This window comes from Vicugna pacos, chromosome 23 (assembly GCF_048564905.1).
Source record: "Vicugna pacos chromosome 23, VicPac4, whole genome shotgun sequence".
In the NCBI taxonomy this organism is placed as follows: domain Eukaryota; kingdom Metazoa; phylum Chordata; class Mammalia; order Artiodactyla; family Camelidae; genus Vicugna; species Vicugna pacos.
This window is the reverse complement of record NC_133009.1, coordinates 25,469,142-25,490,171: the sequence shown is the minus strand read 5'-3', so window position 1 is coordinate 25,490,171 and position 21,030 is coordinate 25,469,142. Positions and strand designations below refer to the sequence as shown.

Genomic DNA, 21,030 nt, shown 5'->3' with positions numbered 1-21,030 from the left:
AACAGACTCACAGATATAGAAAACAAACATATGGTTACGAAAGGGAAAGGGGTTAGGGGAGGAATAAATTAGGAGTTTTGGATCAGCAGATACAAACTACTATATATAAAATAGATAACCAACAAGGTCCTACTGTATAGCACAGGGAACTATATTCAATATTCTGTGATAAATCATAATGGAAAAGAATATGAAAAAGAGCATATATATATATATATATATATATATATGTATACATAACTAAATCACTTTGCTGTACACCAGAAACTAACATAACATTGTAAATCAACTATACTTCCATATAAAAATATACAAATTAAAACACTGAAGTGGCATTTTATGCCATTCTGATTTTGCAAAGATTAAAGTTTGATAACATGCTAGGGGCAAACATTTTCAGAAAAAAACTGAGAAAAGCAGGCCTCTCTAAGAAAACACATTTATCTCTCATAGTCCTAAGTTTCCCAGTATTGATAAAAACATGGGTACAGAGAAATAATTCACTGTTTACAAAATAAACAATAGTGCACAGTCAGTGATAAAAAGCAATTAGCCCAGAGATGTTTTCACTTCTGTAATTCAGAGGGCGGAGAAAGGCACTCTCATATACTGCTGTTGGAAATACACATGGGGGGCAGCCCTTCGGAAACACCACTCAACTATTTCTATTGAAATTTGAAATATGTACACCTTTTAAAAGCAGTTTCACCTTTCAGAATTTATTCACCTGGGAGCACAAACTACCTCTGACTTCCTTTTATGTGAGCTAATGAATTTCCCTGTCATTTAAGCCAGTTTAGATTTTCGATTCCTCCTAGATGAAAAGATACTGCCACGTGTGGGGACTCTGTCTACCTTGCCCATCGCTATATGCCCAGCACCGAGACTACGGTGGGCCCTTAAGAAACGCGGTGAATGAGTAAGTGAAAGAGTCTAAAAGGATAACTAATGAAGGAGGCAGAATCCTAAAATAGCTGTTCTCCATTTGGCCCACTTAGCTATAAAGTCATTAAATCCTTAAGAACAGGCATCTCCTTAAGTACTATTAAGTTACGTACAAAAATGTTCTTGACATAAATTTTTAAATGTCAGCCTAACACTGAAATATGCCACCACCATTACAAAAGGGAAATGCCATCATAAAAAACTACGCGTATGTTTACAAAGACTTACAGGTTCTTGGGGGTCTGTTTCTTCCCATGCTCCCCAACCATCATCTTCCCAGTTTGTTGATTTACCTATTTTGAAAAAGATGAAAAGTGCTCACATGAAACACAGAGCTTAAAATATTTTTGAAACACTTCCTCTAAACATAATAGAACCAACCCTTAAAATATAATACATATTCTATGAATATAATGCATATTACACATATTATATGAATATAAAGGAAGAAAACAATGGTAAACTACACTAGACCAGGATTCTACTATATGTAATAATAATCAGGAAACATTTGACCTGAATTTCTAAATCTGTGTAGTAGTAAAACTTTGCAAGTTATTTGGATCTCAAGATATTGGATACCAAGTTTATCCACGTTAAAATCAAACTGCAAAGGTAACTTTAAAAAAAAATCTTTAAGTGACAAATATTTATTACTTAAGACATTAGACAAGTTAAATATACACAGTGACCAAAAACACACCTAAAATTTCACACAGATATCTTAAAACATGTTCTTTAATAAGACAAGGCATCAAAGATAGAGAAAACTAAATTTTGAAACAAGATATCTACTATTCTCCAACCTTTCCTGGTACTCTGTGATTTCTTACACATGAGAACATTCTCTTGGATTAAAATAAGATGTTTAACCAACACTGCAACAGGGAATTAAATATCCCAAATTGGTTTGGAGGGTATGCCCTTATAATGCTCATGTTACTTGTTTTTACCAAATTATCTTTGAATTTATCTCTTGATATCATATCAGAAGAGAAGGAATAAAACTATCATTTTTAAAGGAATTAATCTGAGACAAACATTAGATACTTTATGTGTATTATCTCAAACTAAGCTAAAAAACAGATAAAAGTTCCAACGTGAAAAGAGCAGGCAGTTGCCTAATTGTAAGTTTAGGTTCCAAAATCAGATTATCTAAGTTCATATCCTGGATCCAGCGCCAGTGCTTGCCAGCTCTGTGACCTGGAGCAAGTCACCCCAGATCTATAAGCTTCAGTCCTCTTAGCAGAACATCATGGAAAACAGTAGTACTCAGAGCTGGTGGGGTTGTTGTAAATAAGTGCTTACACCAGACAGCACGCTGCAGTCCTCCGTGCCTGACATGGAACAAGTACTCAGTGCTAGTCATCGAGACTTAGCCATTAAAATAATATAAAATATAAATAAAAGACTATACTTAAACCAATCAGCTTAAAATCCTGGGGGAAGAATCAACTTAAAAGACAGGACTGAGTCTGTTCTCTGGAATGCTTACAGCAGGAAGGAAGCAAACAGAACTTCTACTTATCTGTAAGTTTTTTATATTAGATAATAAAAAATGTTACAGTTTGGTACTTGGAATCATTCCTCAATTAGCTTTGTGGTAACTGTCCCATCTTTGGTACTTACAGAGCAAATAACTACTTTCTAATGTTCCAAGCACGTTGCTAGGCATATATTAAGTCCTGAAATAGTATTATCATTTGATTAACACTGTACAACTTATAGAAGACTTCCATACACACAATTAAAGAACTTAACAAATGTTCTGTTAACCACCGTGTACCATACCCTGTAGTAGGAACAGAGAAAAATACAAACATATGAGCTCCTTTTCTTTGAAGAATTTGTGGTCTAGCGTAGGAGAGAGACAAACATGTAACTGTCGTGGTAAGGGCTGTAATCCACTACTGTGGGAACTCAGAAGCGGCAGTGAGAGAGATGGAAAAATATAGTGAGGAGTCAGCTTAAACTAAGTCTTTAAGAAATGGCTAGGAACTCTTCAAAGGCAAAGAGGCAAAAAGATGGCATTCACATATAGGAGTTACCACATACTACCAACAATCATACATTCAGCATTTCTACCTGCTTAAATGCTTCATAGGCATTAATTCACATAAGCATGACAAGGATCCTTTATTATTCCCTTTTTACAAAAAGGAAAACAGATTACCTAGTTTACATAACTTGACCAAGATCACAGAGGATTAAGTGGCAGAGTGAGGTTTGAATTCAAGTCTGCCTGAGTTCCAAGTCCCATGCTCACAAGTATTCTGCTAGACTTCTCCTATGGCCTCTGAAGAAGGATAAGATTAGGAAAGAGTGGGGCTTACAATTTAAGGCCAAAAGCAAGATATTTATTATTTTTAAAAAGAAATATTCCCTTGCTATTGAGACTGAGAAGTTTTTTTTGTAACTTGCTCTTTGGCAATCTAATTCTGTTAGGTAATTAATCTCTTTATTCCGCTAATTTTTCCACTGCACCAAAACAACTGTCATATTGTGGGCTCATGGCAAGTAAGTAGGCCACCCCACTTCTACAGTTTTAAAAATGCATTGTCTTTTGTACAAGAAAACAAAGTACTACACTAAAGCTCACAATTCAGTGTTAAAATTGCTGTAAAAAAATGTTTATCAAATCACCGCAACCTCTGAGAGATCATGCAGAATTTAAAGCACTTCATGAAGGTCAGCTAATCATTCGTTTATTCATTCATTTATTCATTCACCAAACAATAGCCTCTCTTATATGTTGGGCACTGTGCTAAGTGCTGGAGATACAAAAGCAAACAAGCCTCCCGAGAGCTTGGTTTGTGCTATTAAGCTCTGCTGAATGCTGTACAAAACTATGAAAAATGTGTTATTTCTCTTGCATATTGGTATAAAAAGTACTGACTCAATTCACAAATGACTCATCCGCTCAGAGGACAGCAGCAATTTGGACTTCCTGCCCCTGCAGGGACCCAGTCTCTCCTTATGGCACAATTTTAAACAATCCAGGAAGAGAAAGACCTTGAAAAATACTTTCTTTTTACAAAATATTTGTGTTCGTGACAGTTTACCCTTGTCTCAATGCCTCTGATAGGGGAGCTTCTATTAACAAGAGGGAAAAAGAATTCAATCGGGCATCTCTCACAATCACAGGAATACATTTACAAAGAAGTCACGGTACAAACAGAGGTTAAAGGAAGGTGAAGGAGAACTATCACTTAGGTAGGTTAAAGACGTTTTTGAAGGTTGATCTCGAATCCTAAGTCTATTTATCATACTTCTAGGAAAATGTATTCCAAATTCTAGTCAACTTAAGAATGGGAAACATTAAAAAAAGTGGGGTGGATTTCTGCAAACTATACAAGATGCTGTGGCTATTTCTGCTCAGGGCCAGTGATAGAAATTTTGCAGCCTCCTGACTTCTGTTGAAAATCATTTGATACTGTTTTGCAGGCTGCTGTTTGACACCTATTGTCAGCTGTTAAAAAGTGTCAGAATCTCAGCACTTTACCAAGGTTATTTCCTATGCCCTCAAACTATGTAAGCAGGCCAAGCGCATTCTTAAAAAAAAAAAAAAGGTGGTTTATGTTGAAAAACTAGCTGATGAATGTCTGATAAAGTTGCTGTTCATGTACAGAATTTTATTTAGGCAGCCCTTCCTTCTGGTAACTTCTATATGAAAGATGATGGTTCTTCAATCCATATCATTATCAATGTATTTTAACTGATTATTGATTAAGGTTGTGGATGACCAGAGTAATGTGTTTAACATATGAGAACTGTGTACTGTTTAATGTGAATATGGAACATCACTGTAAAAACCTAAGGTCTATAAATCCTATGTACTCATGAAGAAATAAGATTAATTTACTTTTTATTATCAAACTGTGATTGTCTCTTAGAATAATTAGATCAAAATCTCCTATAGGCCAGGGTAATTTGAAAGTCCCAAGCTCTGGTATAACTTAAGACGTAAATGGGTTTAACAAAATGTACTATCGAACATGGACACCAGGACATACAATTTTTTTAGCAGTCAGGATCCAGTGTAAAAATTCCAGACCCCATAAATCACCGCATCACATAGCTTTTGGCATTTACCCAGTTTACCTGATGAGCCAAGTGGCACTTATTTTGGTCAAAGGCTGGATGATAAATTATGGAGTAATTTTAAGCAGTTTTCTCCATTTTTTAAATAAGTAAGTAGCAACCATCCAATCTCCAGAAATTCTTTAAATGACACTATCATCAACTCCCTGCATCCTTTATTTTGCTGAAGTCAAATTCAGTAACACCGATCAGAAAATTTTTAAAATGGCGTTCACTTTCATTGTCTTTATAAAAGCAGAGTTACAGTCTCTTCTCTCAGTAGCCTTAAAATCTCTGCAAGAAGAGACTAAAATAATGAGTTAGGGATGACTACCGCTTTAAGGTTGGACCCACCCTGAAAACATGAGACAGATCGTCCAGGGATTACACTCTGAGCATCACTAGCTTCAAGGATAAACTTCAATGCCCATCTAACCTGATCCTAAATATCCTTTTTCCTTTGCCTGCCCTCACCCGTATTTCTATTCTTTCACTCCAGTTAGACTCTTCACTCACTGGCGGGCAGTCTGTAGCAGCACTATCCAATAAAAACATAATGCAAGCCCCACATGCCATTTTAAATGTACTAGAAGCCATATTTAAAAAGGAGAAAGAAATAGGCAAAATTAATTTTAATAATGCAGTTTATTTAATATAACATAGGCAAAATATTATAATTTAAATAAGTAATCAATGTTAAATTGTTCATGAGATATTTTACATTGTGTCTTTGATCCTAAGTCTTCAAGATCCCATGTGGATTTCACACTTACAGCACGTCAGTGTGGACCAGCCACGTTTTGAGTGCTCAGTTGCACATGTGGCTCATGGCCACAGTGTGAGATAAGTCTAGAACAACTATTAGGTCTCTGGAGTCAGACTGCCTGGGTTGGACACCCAGCTTTACCCCTATAGAGTCATATGACCTTGGGCAATTTATTTAATCTCTTCCGCCTTGGCTTCCTCTTAAGCAAAATGGAGTTAACAACCATTTACACCTCATATTGTTGGTCAAGAGCTGACATATGTAAAGCACTAGGAGTAGTGCTTGGCACACAGACACCCTAAATGGTTGTTACAATGAGTCCTCTCTATATACAGTATCCTCACTCCTCATTCTTACTCCTTTGCCTTTGTCTATCCCATATTTGACAACCAAAATGCATTCCCATTTGTCTCCACCTCTCCAAATCCAACTTCCCCTCCAGGACTCAGATGAACTCTTTATGAAGTTTGCTTGCATCCACCAATGGTCCTTCCCTCTTGTGAAACCACAGTACTTGACTATATTTTTCTTTCAGAATTTAAGCATGAACTGTGCTGGGTCATTTGCTGCACTGTTAACTTGTGTGATTTACCATAAATGCACACCTTGTCGATACAACTATTAGGCCTCGGAGGGCAGAGACTACGTATACTGTATGTGTGCAAACTCTCATACACACATGTACGTAAGTATCTTCAAGAATACCATAAGCACTTAATAAATATTTATATCCATTTAGGATACAAAGTCTTTAAAATGACTTTCTTACCCAAACACTTCCCCATTACAGCCCTTTAAAAGCAGCAAGATTTAAACTAGTATTTTAAAATATAGTGAACAAATCAGCTGCTGATTCTAAATCTTTTGCAATTTCACAGAAATACAAAACAATAACAACTTTACTTTTTGTAAACTTCATATACAGACTTTATGCCCAGGTCAAAACCAACTTTTTCAAATAAGCTTTCTATGTAAAATTATAAACATATAAACTTTAATAATTCTCTATTCCATTCCATTTTAATTAATAAGAAAAAATAATTTAAAAAAACAATAATTCTTAGCTTTAGTTCTGATTAAAAACAGGAAAAATAGAGTATTTTTGTCCTAATTCAAGTCTAAGGGGCAGAATTTGATTATGTAAACAATGATCCTCTAGAAATATCATTCAAAATAGTTGGCCTGATATGGATTAATGAGTCTTTATAGTTCTTACACAAACACAAACACACAAACACACACACACGCACACAGAGTGTATTTCGACATAAAACGACACCTGTATCATTACTTTAAAAAGATCCTGCATCAATAAAGGAAAACCAATACATTCATTCAATTAGGAATGAGTTTCAGACTAATGTTTTGGTAGGCTAGGAAGATACCACAAAGGACACTGAGATCCCAAATAAACACCGGAACTGTGTCTGTACTCTATTATGCAAATATTCTTTTTGCCAATGGGAATAAAACAGGTTATACTAAAATCAGTTAAAAAAAACCAGCAAATACTGCCTATTGGAGGCATCTAAAACTAGGTCACGAGACTGCTTCCCTCGTCTTGTTACTTCAGTGCTGTGATTCATGTGTCAGATGTTGCTCCTAAGGTAGTTATTTTACAACTATATCACATCAGTATAGCATCAGCTATAAGCAAAATATTTCAAAGGCTCATGTTTTCAACTAGGCTTTCCCATCTCATTTCCTATACAACCTACCGGGGGAGGAAATGGCATTTCCAAACACGTAAGGCATCTCTGCATAGTTTTGAATCTGTAATTTTAAGGGAGTGGGGGCAGCAAAATTTTCTTGAGGGAAGAGCTTCCTTTAAACATCTATTCTTTTCACATTCTTAGCCATTTTTTCCTTAAAATTCACAGAAAATCAAGGATTGCACTGAGGATTCAATTTAAGTCTTTCAAGAAGTTTGCCAGCTGACATTATTTTGTTAGTCCACCTCAATTGCTGAAATTACCCGTCCCTCTTATTTCATACCACACCTTGAATCATACCTGCTCTCTATATAAATAAAATTTTTAAGCTGATCTCCAACTTATATGATATGCAGAGAAATAAAAACAAGCAAGACGAAGTTACAAGTAATAGCAACAAAAATCAACTACCTCCTCACTGATTAGTAACTTGACTTCTCAATCCTTAACTTCACTTATTCCCATCACTGAAGAGGGCTGTTTTGAACTGTCTAGAATAATTGTTAATATAATCATAAGTCCTTGTTCTTACCCTTATCAAGTTAAATGTTTTGCCTGAATGAATAAAACCAATGACTTTAAAATATAAAATATAACTACAACTCCATCTGGAGAGTATTTTCTCCCTGAAGAGATTAGATTATAGTAGTATAAAAGATATGTTCAGTTTCTCACTTGATAAATGATACAGTCATTGAAATCTTCTAAGTATACGGAAAACATACTGTAATTCAATCATCAAAAATATAGATATCTTTTTTAGGGATATTTCCAGTGAATGAATTATTCTACCAATGAAAGCTAAAATAAGAAATTAAATTTCTGCTTTCCATAGTTCTATTTAATACCCAAAATACATTATTCTGATTTGCTTCTGAATAGTATGTCCTCATAAAATAAATGTTATCTTTTTCATTTAAGAAGAACCTGAAGCTAGAGAGGAAATTGAATTCTAGAAGTGGGCAATTAATTTGACAGTATTTGCTTTTTCCAGTATGAGTATGTCGAGATCAAAAACAAAAAGAGAAACTGAAATCATTAAATGTTAGGAAAAGGAAAACTTAATTTAATCTTCATGGTCTAAGAAAAGATCTGATTAACACTGAATCAAATTCATTTCCATTCTTCTAAGACAAGAAAAAAAAACAGATAATGTACTTGGTTTATATAAAGAGCATGAACCTCTAGAGCCTATGACTAGGAAATAATTCGGGGGTTCAATCAATTTTACTTGGCTTTTCTTGGTCAAGACAAGGAAAGCATCACATAACAACACAAAGTAAAAAAGAGACTAATGAAAAGAGAAGCTGCTTCTTAGTCTCCTATGCTTCAGAATTATTAATCTTTTTCTATTTCTAGGGAAACCGAAAATGGGAAGATAACTTGCATATTTGCATAGTCCTTTCAGCACATAAAAATATGTAGCAATCTATAATGAGGCAGCCATCCTATTTTCAACAAGCAGGAGTTTATTTCTCTCAAACCACCATGATTAAATCAGATTAGATCTTTAAGGTCCCTTTCAGTTCTAGAATTCTAATGACTCCTGTTGTCAAATAAGTAGCCTCCTGTATCACATAAGAATGCTGACAGTCAATTCAGAAAATGACAGAACTGAAAATATCTTCAAGCAAAAATAAGAGTGCATCCTCTTGCTCTAAAGTTTACAACAATGAACATGTTTCCCTTCCCAAAAACCTAAGAAATTTTTAGACCCACCTTAACCAAAACAATAAAACAAAAAATGTATAGACTTGAAGAAATTTAATATGCCCTGTTCTTCTTCCTATTTTGTTTTTCAAAAGAAGTCATTAAGGGCAATAATATGTATATTAGAAAGAACTTTTTTATCTTCTACAATTGTTTCCGACAAGTTCATAATTATGTGTTATTGATTTATTATATCCCAAGCTGCAGAAAAAGACAGGCAGAGCTAATACGGTGAGGGAATTAGAGGGCGAAGGTATGAAAATACTGCTAGCTACAGCTAATTTCTGCATATTCTAGAGCCAATTCGATGTCTTCCTGACTTAACTCCTTCTAATATTCCATTATTGCCCCTGTGAGGAAAATTTCCTCATATTTAAGCTAAATTCTTCCAATACCAGCTTAATCTTGCTATTACTTCTAATTTAAAAAAATACAGATAAAGTCTGAAAATAATCTTATCATACAAGAAACATTTTTCATTTACTAGAAGAGCAAAAATCAAAGAAACTGGTAACAGGGAGATGACAAGTATGTGTGTAAACAGTACTTCTGTTTACCATGGACAGGAATGAACGTGACCAATTTTTAGAGTAACTGGGCAACTGTCATCAACAATTAAAATGTGAATTCCAAATATCCAGCAATTACAGTCCCTGAAACTTACATACAGAAATATTAGCATTATGGGTAAACCATGTATAAGGACGCTTACTAAGCAAAAACATCAGAAATAATCTAAAGTTCATTGATAGGGGAATGGCAGTCTTCACTGGAATACTGTGAAGCCATTAGAAAAAAATGCCACCGAGTTGTATATACAGACTTGAAAAGATCCTGACATTATATAATTAAGTAACCCCCCCCAAAAGTTCCAGAATATACCATTTTACAAAAATGAGACTATAATATAAAATTTAAAATACCCATGTGACAAGTATGTGTTTATTATCTAAGCAGAAAGTCTGGAAGGATTCTCACCAAGGTAGCACTTTGTAACAGAACTTTCTGTAATGATGGAGGTGCTCTAAATCTGTGCTATCCAATAAGGTAGCCACTAGGCAGGTATATGTGGCCACTGAAATGTAGCTAGCAGGACTGAGGAACTCAATTTTTATTTTTATCTAATTTCTATTAATTTAAACTTAAATTTAAATAGCCACATGTGGCCAGTGGCTACCATTTTGGACAGCATAACACTAGTTTTAACATCTGGAAGGTGGGATATAAGAAGTCAGTAGTTTCCTGTCTGGCTTTATATACTTAAAAAAAAGGGAACGTGACAATGAGTAACTCTCTCTCTCTTGATCTGCGACTCTCTCTTCTGGGAAATTTATGTCTGAGACAGGCTCATATGATACACAGAAAAGTGATCTGTGTTCAAGAGACTCTTTCTGGTTTTCTTTTCAAAGGAGGAATACGGCATGGCAGACACCTAAGGGTTTCAAGGATTCCTTTCCATGAGGTCCTTAGGGTCTCAATAGTCTCAACTAATATTAGCACAGTAGTCATTCAGACATACTTGCTGTCTTGTAGTTCCAGGATTGTCACTGTGTAGACCATTAAATAACGTCTGACGAATACCAATCTAAGGAAAAGATGATCTCCCCTTTTAAGAGATCCTGCAAAGGCCATCTAACTGGTCATTCTATTTCTACTTTCACCCACCACTCCCATTCATTCTCTTCCTTGCTGACAAATAAATATTACCCTGGTTAACCTATTTCTCAGCTCAAATTCCCTTTATAGATCGCCACTGCCATATCTAGCGAATTTCAAACTCCATCCATCACCACGGCTACTGCCTTAGTCCTGTCTGTACATCTGAGGGCCCTGATTTGGTCCTGTACAAACATCTCCCAAATGGTCCCCTACCTTTAGCTCTGTATTACCCAAGCTACCCTTTTCAGAGCCTCCAAATCCATCTCTCTACAACTCATATCTTGAAATGCTATACTTTGGCTTAAAACCAACAATGGTTAGGTTGCCACTAGCACAGACTCCCAGAAAAATTCAAATGGGTTACAGGTGAGCCAAGACATGGCTTTTTTTCTTATTTGATTTATTGCAAATACTATTAGAAGCAGATAACTGAGAAAAATAACATACATCACAAATTTAGATAATTATTAAACAAAAATGGTAATCTGTTGGGATGGATGAGGAGTTTACAGTACCTTGAAGGGGAGGTTTTTTAACAACTTGGACCAACTTACTATAATAATACTTGGAATGTGTGAGAGGTGAGCCTTTATTTAGTAAAGTGGGAGGAGGCAGGGTAGAAAAGTTGGCATCTGGTGCCTACATAGGTGCATCTGGAAGCTGACTACTTAAAACCATGTTTCCAAGAAACCTTAGCAAATTTCCACGTAATCCCAAGGTATTCTTACTTCCATTTGAAGACCCTGCTACCGTGTAAAATCTGAAGGCTTCTGCCCGTCTCTCCAGCTTTATCCCTTACCATGTCCCACTCTCCCACCACAATTTATTATCTGCAGCTTTCTGACCCCAATGCTGTTTCACATCCCTTGCCTGACCATTTTCTCTCCACCTGATGGACCTCTACTAAACTAATAAGACTTGGCGAAAATGACAGTTTCCCATAAAGACTTTTCTGAGTCCCCTACAAAGAATGAACCAACACTCCTTCATTCTCCAACTATCATATTCCAATTATAGCATAACACCTCCAACACTTCTTTTACATACTTATCTCCTTTATTGGCTGAAAGCTCCTTGAGGAGGGGAACCGATTTTATTTACCTCTAAGACTACTTTGGGCTTACTAAGGAGCAGGTGCGCAATAAATATTAGCTGAAGGAAGGAATTAAAGACTGCTCATGTCAATTTCCTCACGACAAAAATTTATCTCCAAGACACTCTTCCAAATTTAAATAGCTAACAAAATCCAGTAACTCTATAAATTTTCTGAAATTCCTATAAATGTTCTTCTTTCAGATTACTTCTCTCTCCCCAGTATGATCACAAACAAAAGCATTTTCACCAAGTACAAAAAAATGGGTATTTTATACCATTTATATTTCAGCCTAAAATGATTCCATGATTTTAGGTTACCCTAAAAAGCACACTTTTCTCTGTGATTGTATAAGAACACAATTTTAATTGATGACTGCAAGTTAATTCCCCGTATGCTTTATCTTCTATCTTTCTGATAAAAGAGGCAAGAAGGAAAGCTACCCCACCTTTTAAGTATGTCAACAGAAAATTATTTTACTATTGGGTAAATAAGAGATCCACAAGATTATAACATCTAAATTACCACCAATATTCTAATTCTCCCTCTCTGTACATGTATTTCTTTCTTTCTTTCTTTCTTTGTGTTTAACTTAATTATAAATATCAGAAAGCTGATACAGAAATCCAGTCTCATTGGAAATTATCTCACTATAAGTCAGGTAGGCACCTCTACTACTACCCAGCTCCAAAATTTTGAAGTATGAGACCAAATTTTATGTCTAAAATAGATAGCATTTGGTTGAGTAGAAATAATTATGAATATTTATCAGTAACGTAAACATTGAAAAATAGTAGGGATCAAGATCTCTTTTACAGCAATGGAAGACAGTCTCATTTTATAACTGATGATATTAAGTAACAGAAAGCCATACTGTTATTCTCTGACAATTCAAATATGGAAGAGAGCAGTATTGAGTTCTGGGTGCCCAGGTACCAGGTATTACTATGTCTATGACAATATTCACATTAAAATAAAGGTTATTAAACCAACGGGTAAATCTTCAAAATTATCATTTACATAAGACAAATCACGACAAGTAATTGAGGCTTCTTTTTTCTTTTGGTTTTACGTATCCCCTAGAGATGAGCTGGGATAAGAAATTAAAACTATATAAGCTAAGTAAAACGACCTCATGACTTCTGCTTCCCAATAAAGTAATTATTTATAACACTAATAAACGAAGTGAAGAAAAGCAAAGCCAAACACCATCATAACTGCATTCCTACTCTGCAAATTTTCACCCTCACAAAAGTTTAGATTCAGGTTTTCTTAATGAAGAGCTCTTTACATAACTTGATTTTCTGTAAAAGATGGCCCTGAGTGATTACTGAAATCCAGAGCCCTTGTCACTCCAAGAATTCTAAGTAAACTACCTATAATTGGCTAGCCATTTTTCTGATTTTCATTTCTAAATTAAAGCACCATTTTAACTGTAAAATACAAGTTTGGCAAAGGGGCTCAATGGCTAAGGGGTTCTTTCTCCATTTATTTTCTACTTGAACTGATGGTAGCCACAATAACCAACCTACATACACCTAAGAAGTTTATTCAAAAGGGTAATAAATTAAATCACATTTGCAAACGCATAGGCAAATTATAAATTAATATAGATGTATGGGGTATGATTATATTCCCGACTGCCTGGATCCAGTTCACAGCCTAAGGCTACCCTTCACTGTATAGCCCTGGACAAGCATTCCACCTGTGTGTGCCTAAATTTTTGCTCCTATAACTGTGCCATGCAATATGGCAGCCACTAGCCACATCTGACTATTTAAGTAAAATTAAAAATCCAGTTCCTCAGTAGCACTTGCCATATTTCAAGGGCTCCACAGCTAGCTGTGGCTAGAGACTCCCACGCTGGACAGTACAGACTTGGCAATGAAAACAAACAAGGTGAAATGATTGCGAGTAACAAATGAGATCAAGGGGGTAGGGGGGGACCATTTTGGATTAGATGTTCAGAAAGAGCCTCCCTGAGATGCTGAGACTTGAACAAGATGCAGCGAGCATGCAGAGATCTGCACAGAACCTCCAGGGCAGGGACAGGAGCAAGGGCAAAGGCCTCAGGCACAAAGGGGCTTGGGTGGTTTGACAGCAAAAGCATAAGAAACATGGGGAGAAGAGTATGAGGTGCAGGAAGTGGCAGGGATCAGGGCCTCGGGGGCCTCATAAGAACTCTGGATTGTATATTAAGTGCAACTGAAAGCCACACGGGAAGTGAGGGTATAGCTCAAGTGGTAAAGTGCACACTTAGTATGCATGTGGTCCTGGGTTCAATCCCCAGTACCTCCTCTAAAGATAAATAAACCTAATCACCTCCCCCCACTGCCAAAATAAAATAATTAAATAATATAATTTTTAAAAATCACAATTTAAAAAAAGGCCAAAGAGGGTTATAAAGAGGGGATTGCTATGATCTAAATTATGTCTTTATAAGTTCACTCTGACTGCTTTTGGGAACTAATTACAAGAAACCATTGCCCAGATCAGAGAAGATGGTGGCTGGACCAGGGGAGTGGCAGTGGGATAGAGAAAACATGTTCTTTTCTTTACATCCCCTGTCTATAGTCCTATGTCCACCATCCTTCACAACCTGGCTCCTTGAAATAGTCAACTTCATTTTTTAACCCCTCAATATCTTGTAAATATGATTTCTGCCTCCACCATTCCACTGAAACTGTCCTAAGGTTCCAGCCACCTCCACCTTCCCAAAACTCATGAGCTTTTGTCTCCTTATCCTAGCTGACCTCTGCTGCATTTGCAACTACTGACCCCTCTTCCCTTTCCTCCAATTCTCTCTCACTCCTCGGGCATCACTCTCACCTGGTTTTCCTCTTTGTTACTTTTTCAGTCCTCTTCCCATTAACCTCTATTTGACTCCTCAGTGCTCCTCTACTGTTTTACCTTCAGTGCCGAGTTCATTTCACTATATACCTAATCCTTGAGACCTAACTGACACTTTTTGCTGGTAACTCCCAAATTAACACCTCTGGCTCAGGGATCCTTACTAAGTTTTAGGCCTCCAGTTGAGACCACCACAAGCATTTAAAACTGGGCAAACTGCAAACACTTAAAGATGCCAAAGGTCCAAAACCTACCTCCTTCATTAAAAACCCTTGCCCAAGCCAAACGCCAAAGGCACCCTCAACTCCCTCTCTCACCAGCTACAACCCCAAACACCAGATCTTCATTAGGTCCTGCAGATTCTACCTCCTTAACATCTTTCTAATCTAGACCCCCTGCTCTCAAGTCTTGCTGATGCTATTTTAGTTCAAGTGTGCATCTCTTTCACGTGGATTATTGGAAGAGCCTTCCAACCACCTTCCCTGCTTCCTCTCTCCCCTTCCTACCGGTGCCAAAGCACAGAACAGGTTGATTCAACTTTGTTGATTACATTACGTACAGATGTGATGTCATTCTTCTGCGTAATGTCTTTCAGACGCATCCCATTCCTTTCACAAGGCTTCTCACAATCAAGCTCCTTATTACCTTTACAGCTCATCTCCCCTCCCTTTCCCCCACATCCTCCTCTTCAGTCATTAGGCCTTACTTAGTTCTCTAAACACCACGCCATTTCAGGCCTCCCTTTCTCTGCACATGCTATTACCTCTTCCTAATTCATCTAACTACGACTTCAAAGGTAGGCTTAAGTAAAACCACTTCAAGGAAGTGCCCCCCTAATACCATACATATATAGAGAGAGAGAAGAGATACATTATCTCAATCATACTGTATGACAGGGGTTAACTTATTTGTCTCAGTAAACTGTAAGTTCTGAGACGGCAGAGACCAACTTTATTTGATTTGCAGCACTACTGACTGGCACAGAGTAAATATTCATACACAGTTTTGTTTCAGTATCAAACTTTAAAAAGCGAGGAGCTGACTTATTGGGCCTTTTATGACCATCCCAGTAGAGCACAAAGTAACAGCACTCTACGACAAAGCCCGGCATGCTTCAGGCTGGAAATACGAAGAAATCAAACGTAAAACACACACACTTTCAATAAGAGAAATGTAGGACATTCTGAGGAACTATGCAGTAGCTAATAAACCAGACTTGGCATTTTAAACTACTGGGCGAGTTACACTGTTTGATGATAATAGCAGGTGGACGGCTTCCCAGCTCAATAAAACATACTAACTTTTCCTGGCCATGCTACTGTAAATTAAGTTCCTGAGGGGGATTCTCACTCCCTGACAGGTTATTTTCCTGATGTGGGAGATGCCTACTCACCACCTTAGGAGTCACTCACTTGTCAATCACTTATTCTCTGAATCTGAATGAGAGGAAAGAGGATGGAAGAAGGGAGAGTGTGGGCGATGGTTAACACTTTTGGAAAAGGAGACAGCAGAAGGCCAGGCATGGAGGAGCGGGGCGGGGGGAAGGTGCTGAGGCAAAACCAGGCCTAGGACGCTGACAGCTGGCAAAGAATGGGGAAAAGGATGCGACCACGGAGCAGGCAGAATGGGGACCTCGGGCCAGAAGGAGGGGAGATAGAGACGGAGAGAGAAAGCTAGCCGGTGGGGGTGGGGAAGTAGGACAGGCAGAGACCGGAGGAAGCAGGACGCACTGTTTGGCCAGAGGGCGGAGTGGCTTAGGGGAAAGCTGGGGCGACAGGAAGACAACACAGACGCAGCCAGGGCGGACGCGGCTTTAGGACGAGGACGGCAGGGGATCCGCGCAGTCAGAAGAGGGAAGGCGCAGGGAGAACTAGGGACCCCGGGCGCAGAAGGGGCAGGAGCGGGCAGAAGACCCCAACCTGCCCAGCAGGGGCCGCGGGCGGAGGCACTTACTGGGGTCCCTCCGCACGGCGCCGCTGGGGGTCTCCGCCCGCAGATGAGGGAAGAGGAAGTCCCGGGCGGCCTGGAGGTCCTGGAAGTAGCAGAACTGGACAATGGAGCAGGCCATGGCTCCGGGGAACCCCGCTCGGGCATTCACCTCACCTCACCACGCCCTTGCCCCGCGCCACCCCACCGCCGCCACCGCCGCCACCGCCGCCACCGCCGCCACCGCCGAGCCAGAACAGCTTCAGCCACGCAGGGGCGGGGAAACCAAACCGGAAGCTGTCAGCGCCCTCGGGTCCGCCGCCAACACTGCGCGTGCGCGGGACGGCCCCGGCGCCCGGGCCGGCGAGGTCCGAGTCACGTGACCAGTGGTGGCCCGTGGTGGGGGGGTCTAACATCGACGTGGAGGCAAAGGGCCGGCTTTAGTCCCATTCTGCGCCTGCACCCGGGAGTCAACCCTTGTATTCATTCTGGCATTTAGCCAGAGGTGATCTAATTGGGCGTTCTCCGCGCCAGCCTTTGAAGCATTTAACCAGTCTTATTGATGTCCTACTATTGGCAAGATTCCGTTGTTTCACAGACAACAATCCCTGTTAAGCTAATGGCATGCCAGTGGGGGACGGTGTCATGCAGGTATCTGAGTTTGAAAAGATTAATGTCTCTCCCGGAAATCAGCCCCGTTTAGGCTCGCTTTAAGTGCTCCTCATATAAATTCTCGTCGTACTCTGCACGCCTAGTATAGGACTGTGTTATACTCATGTTTTTCATTCATTCCTTCATCCATTCAACAAATATTCGTTGTTTTTTTCTGTGAGCCACGCAAGGCACTGAGTATAAAGTAGAGAACCAAAGAGATGAATACTTGTTTCCCTGGAGCTCAGAATTCTAGTGGCTGACACAGGTAGTAAGTAATTAACAACTCAACTATTTAACTGAAATTGGGATAATGCTAGGAAAGAAAGAAGAACTTACAAAGTGCTATGACTGCACATAACAGGGAACTTCACCTAGTTGGTTTGTGTTTTTTGTTTTGTTGGGGTGGCGGTGGAGGGTTGCCAGGATCTGGAACAGACTTCATTGTAACCTCCTGAAGGTTGGGATGTCATTTAATGCCTTTGTATCCACAGCATCTAGCACAGGACTGGGCACATAGTGCTCAGTAAATACTTGCTGGAGGAATGGAATATGTACATAAAGTAGAATAAGCCGCTTCTTTTTACAAAGCACTTCATATTTGTTACAGTACTTTTCCACATGTCCGATTAGATAGTCACAATACCATCTTGAAAGAACATGCCTTAATTTTTTTAATGAAGGAATTTATCTATGTCTCTGAGAAGACTCTTGAAGTCCATTTAAATGATTTTTTAAAGAAAAAAACAAAAAAGGAATTATTTTAATGTTAGCATAAAGAACCGGAGACACTCACATACTTCCCAAAGGAAACCTAAAGTGGTCATTCACTATATACAACAGAAAATGGGGTGGAAATAAATGGAAGGCAAATAGACGAAGTCCAGAGCATTCTTTTCTGACAGACATGTGTACACACTTAGTCCCAATAATATAACAGCTATAATTTAGTGCACAGATTCCTACTCCATTAATTCCTGTTTCTAAAGTAAAATGATTTTCACAAAATAGGTGATTTCTGTTATCCATTGAACAGAGACCTATAATTCTATAATCAAAGCTTGCCTTTTCTGCAAAAAAAAAAAAAGCAAAAAAAAAAAAAACCAGGCTTTTTCAGTCCTGAGGATTAAACCCTAAAATGTGTCACCAACACCATACTAAAATAAAATTGAAATTTAGATTCTTAGCTTCACAAGATAAGTAAAGAACACATGACACTTCTGGAAAGGATGCAGTGTTATTCCCTGAAAACCCTTCAAGTTCCTATTCAGGTAAGTGCATTTTCGTGGAAGTAACTGCCCTCGGCTGATTCAGCTGGTCTTTGTTCTGCCCCAAGGCATTCATATATCTCTTGTGTGGCAGCCATTGAATTTCATTACTGCTCAGTTTCAATGGTGAAGTCCCTGACTTCCTTCCAAGTAGTATTGAAAAGACTCATTCATGAATGTTTCTGAGGATTTTAAATACCCTTCCCAGAAATTACCTCAGTCATGAACTAAACTCTTCCCCCAGGAAGTTGTAAAGCTGCAGGGGGAAGCCTCGGGAGTTCTGCTGCCATGGTTTCTGTGGAGCGTGGGAGGATTGTGTTACACAGTGAATATCACTAACCACACAGCCATAAGAAAGCACACTGCAGAAAATGTGCAGGCTTTCCATATCCCAGCCCAGACAGCATCCCTCTGAGGTCTGAGTTCTGAAGCCAGGAAGAACGCCGGGGCCAAACGATCTCAGGAGGGGACTAATGTGAATTCTCTCCAGAATCCATTATTCCAAGTTAGAGGACTGATAGCTGCTGTTCAGAGAAAGATGCTCACTGAGCATCAGAGGCAGGCCCTTGCCAATCTCAGTGGCCAGAGGCTGAAGGTGTTGAGAGACAGAATGGGCAGCACAGTGTGAAAGAAAGAGCAATGAACTTGGAGCCGGGAGACCTAGATTCTGTCTCAGCTAAGCAGCTAATAAGTGATGTGAACTTGGGTAATTCACATCACCTTCCTGGGCCTTAGTCTCTTTGAGACTGGAGGGAAGGGACGGGCGCAACCATTAAAAGAATGACACAGCAACTAGCACCAAGATGGAAAAAGATTCAACTCCCAGTAGACCTTGAGCTTCATTACATGCTCATTGTAATACATTAGCTGCTAAATGGCACTCCCACAGGTGCCATGACATTTCCCAGGCTGACCATAAATGGTCCAAAAGTGGGTGATGGCGCAATTCCTGGGAATCCCAGCCCCTTCCCCAAATTAGTTGGAATAATCCTCCTACTTGTTAGCATATGAAGCTACCGAGGGCATAAAACTAACAACCCCATGCCTCATGGTTTGTCTCTCTTGCCTCTGAGACGGCCCACATTCTGTCTACGTATCTACTTTTATTTTAACCATCCCCACACCTCATGGCTGATCTGATTTTCCTAGACAACTCCATTCTCTGAGGCCACAGCCTCTCGCCTCTCCAGATGGCCCGCATTCTGTCTATAGAATGTGTATCTCCTAGAAGAGGTGATTGCATTTAGCAGGCGGGAAGTCACAAGTGATTACCCACCTTACAGACCACCCAAACTCTGTTTCCTTGGCAGAAAATTTGTAACCTCTCTTCACACGCAGGTTATTTTTCTAGCAGCCACAGAGGCTAGTTATGGCAGTCCTCATCTTTAACTCTGGCTAAAGGAGAAACATTTTAGAGTGAGAAAGAGTTTTTTGGTTCTTTGGTTGGTTTTGCTGGCATTTACCAATTATGAAAAAACTAACTTCACTTAACATTGTGTTTTGTTGCTTTTTTGAATGTAAAAAATATATTTACATTTTCAATACTTTCTAATATTTATATTGGGGCCAAAATCTACTTTATAATAAATTGCATAAGAGAGGAAGATATTAACATAGTTAGCTAAAAAATTTAAGTGCGATAGTACTTTTAAGTCTCCATCTTCTTTTGTATGTGTGTGTTATTGATAACTTTTTTTTGAGATATAACTGACATATAACATTATATTAGTTTCAGGTGTACAGCATAATAATTCAATATTTAAATATATTGTGAAACAGTCACTTCATAAGTCTAGTTAACCTCCATCACCATGCATAGGTACAAATATTTTTTCTTGTGATGAGAACTTTTAAGATCTACTCTCTTAGCAACTTACAAATATTAAGTTACAGGGTTTTTACAGTGTCACTGACTATAGTCACCATACTGTACATTACATCCCCCTGATTTATTTATTTCATAACGGGAAATTTTACCTTTTGACTCCCTTCACCCTTTTTGCCCATGCCCCACACCTGCCTCTCACAACCTCCAGTCTGTTGTCTGTGTCTAAGAGCTCATTTTTTATTTTTGTTTTTTATTTTTAAATTCCACATCTGAGTCTCTATCTTCTTGACGTTAATACAATTAAGACTTGTCAGGTAAATAAGCCTTCATATTTAAAACAATGAGAAGGCATGTGTGGAAGAGATTACTAGTTGCCCATTATCCATATCCCTTTTTTCCTTACAAGAGAATTCCTATTTTACTGTGGCAGCTATATACCCATATTTAAAAACAAACCACATTTCTCTATTCTCAACCTGTCTTGACTAAGTGTATCCATATGACTAAGTTCTGGCCAATGAGATGGAGCATAAATGGTTGGA

The 21,030-nt window shown here is 38.5% G+C and overlaps 1 protein-coding gene across 2 annotated transcripts in view; it reads right to left on the bottom strand.

The window, feature by feature from the left end:
* RAB3GAP2 (RAB3 GTPase activating non-catalytic protein subunit 2) overlaps positions 1 to 16,975 on the bottom strand; it is a 75,003-nt gene extending 58,028 nt beyond the window's left edge. For both annotated transcript variants that reach the window (XM_006198868.3, XM_072948725.1), the window contains exons 1-2: positions 16,769 to 16,975; positions 1,174 to 1,238 (exon numbers count right to left, since the gene is read on the bottom strand). In XM_006198868.3, coding sequence (XP_006198930.2) covers positions 1,174 to 1,238; positions 16,769 to 16,883 — 180 coding nt within the window. In that variant the 5' untranslated portion in view covers positions 16,884 to 16,975. The remainder of the gene's footprint in view (positions 1 to 1,173; positions 1,239 to 16,768) is intronic.
* Between the last annotated feature and the right edge of the window lie 4,055 nt (positions 16,976 to 21,030).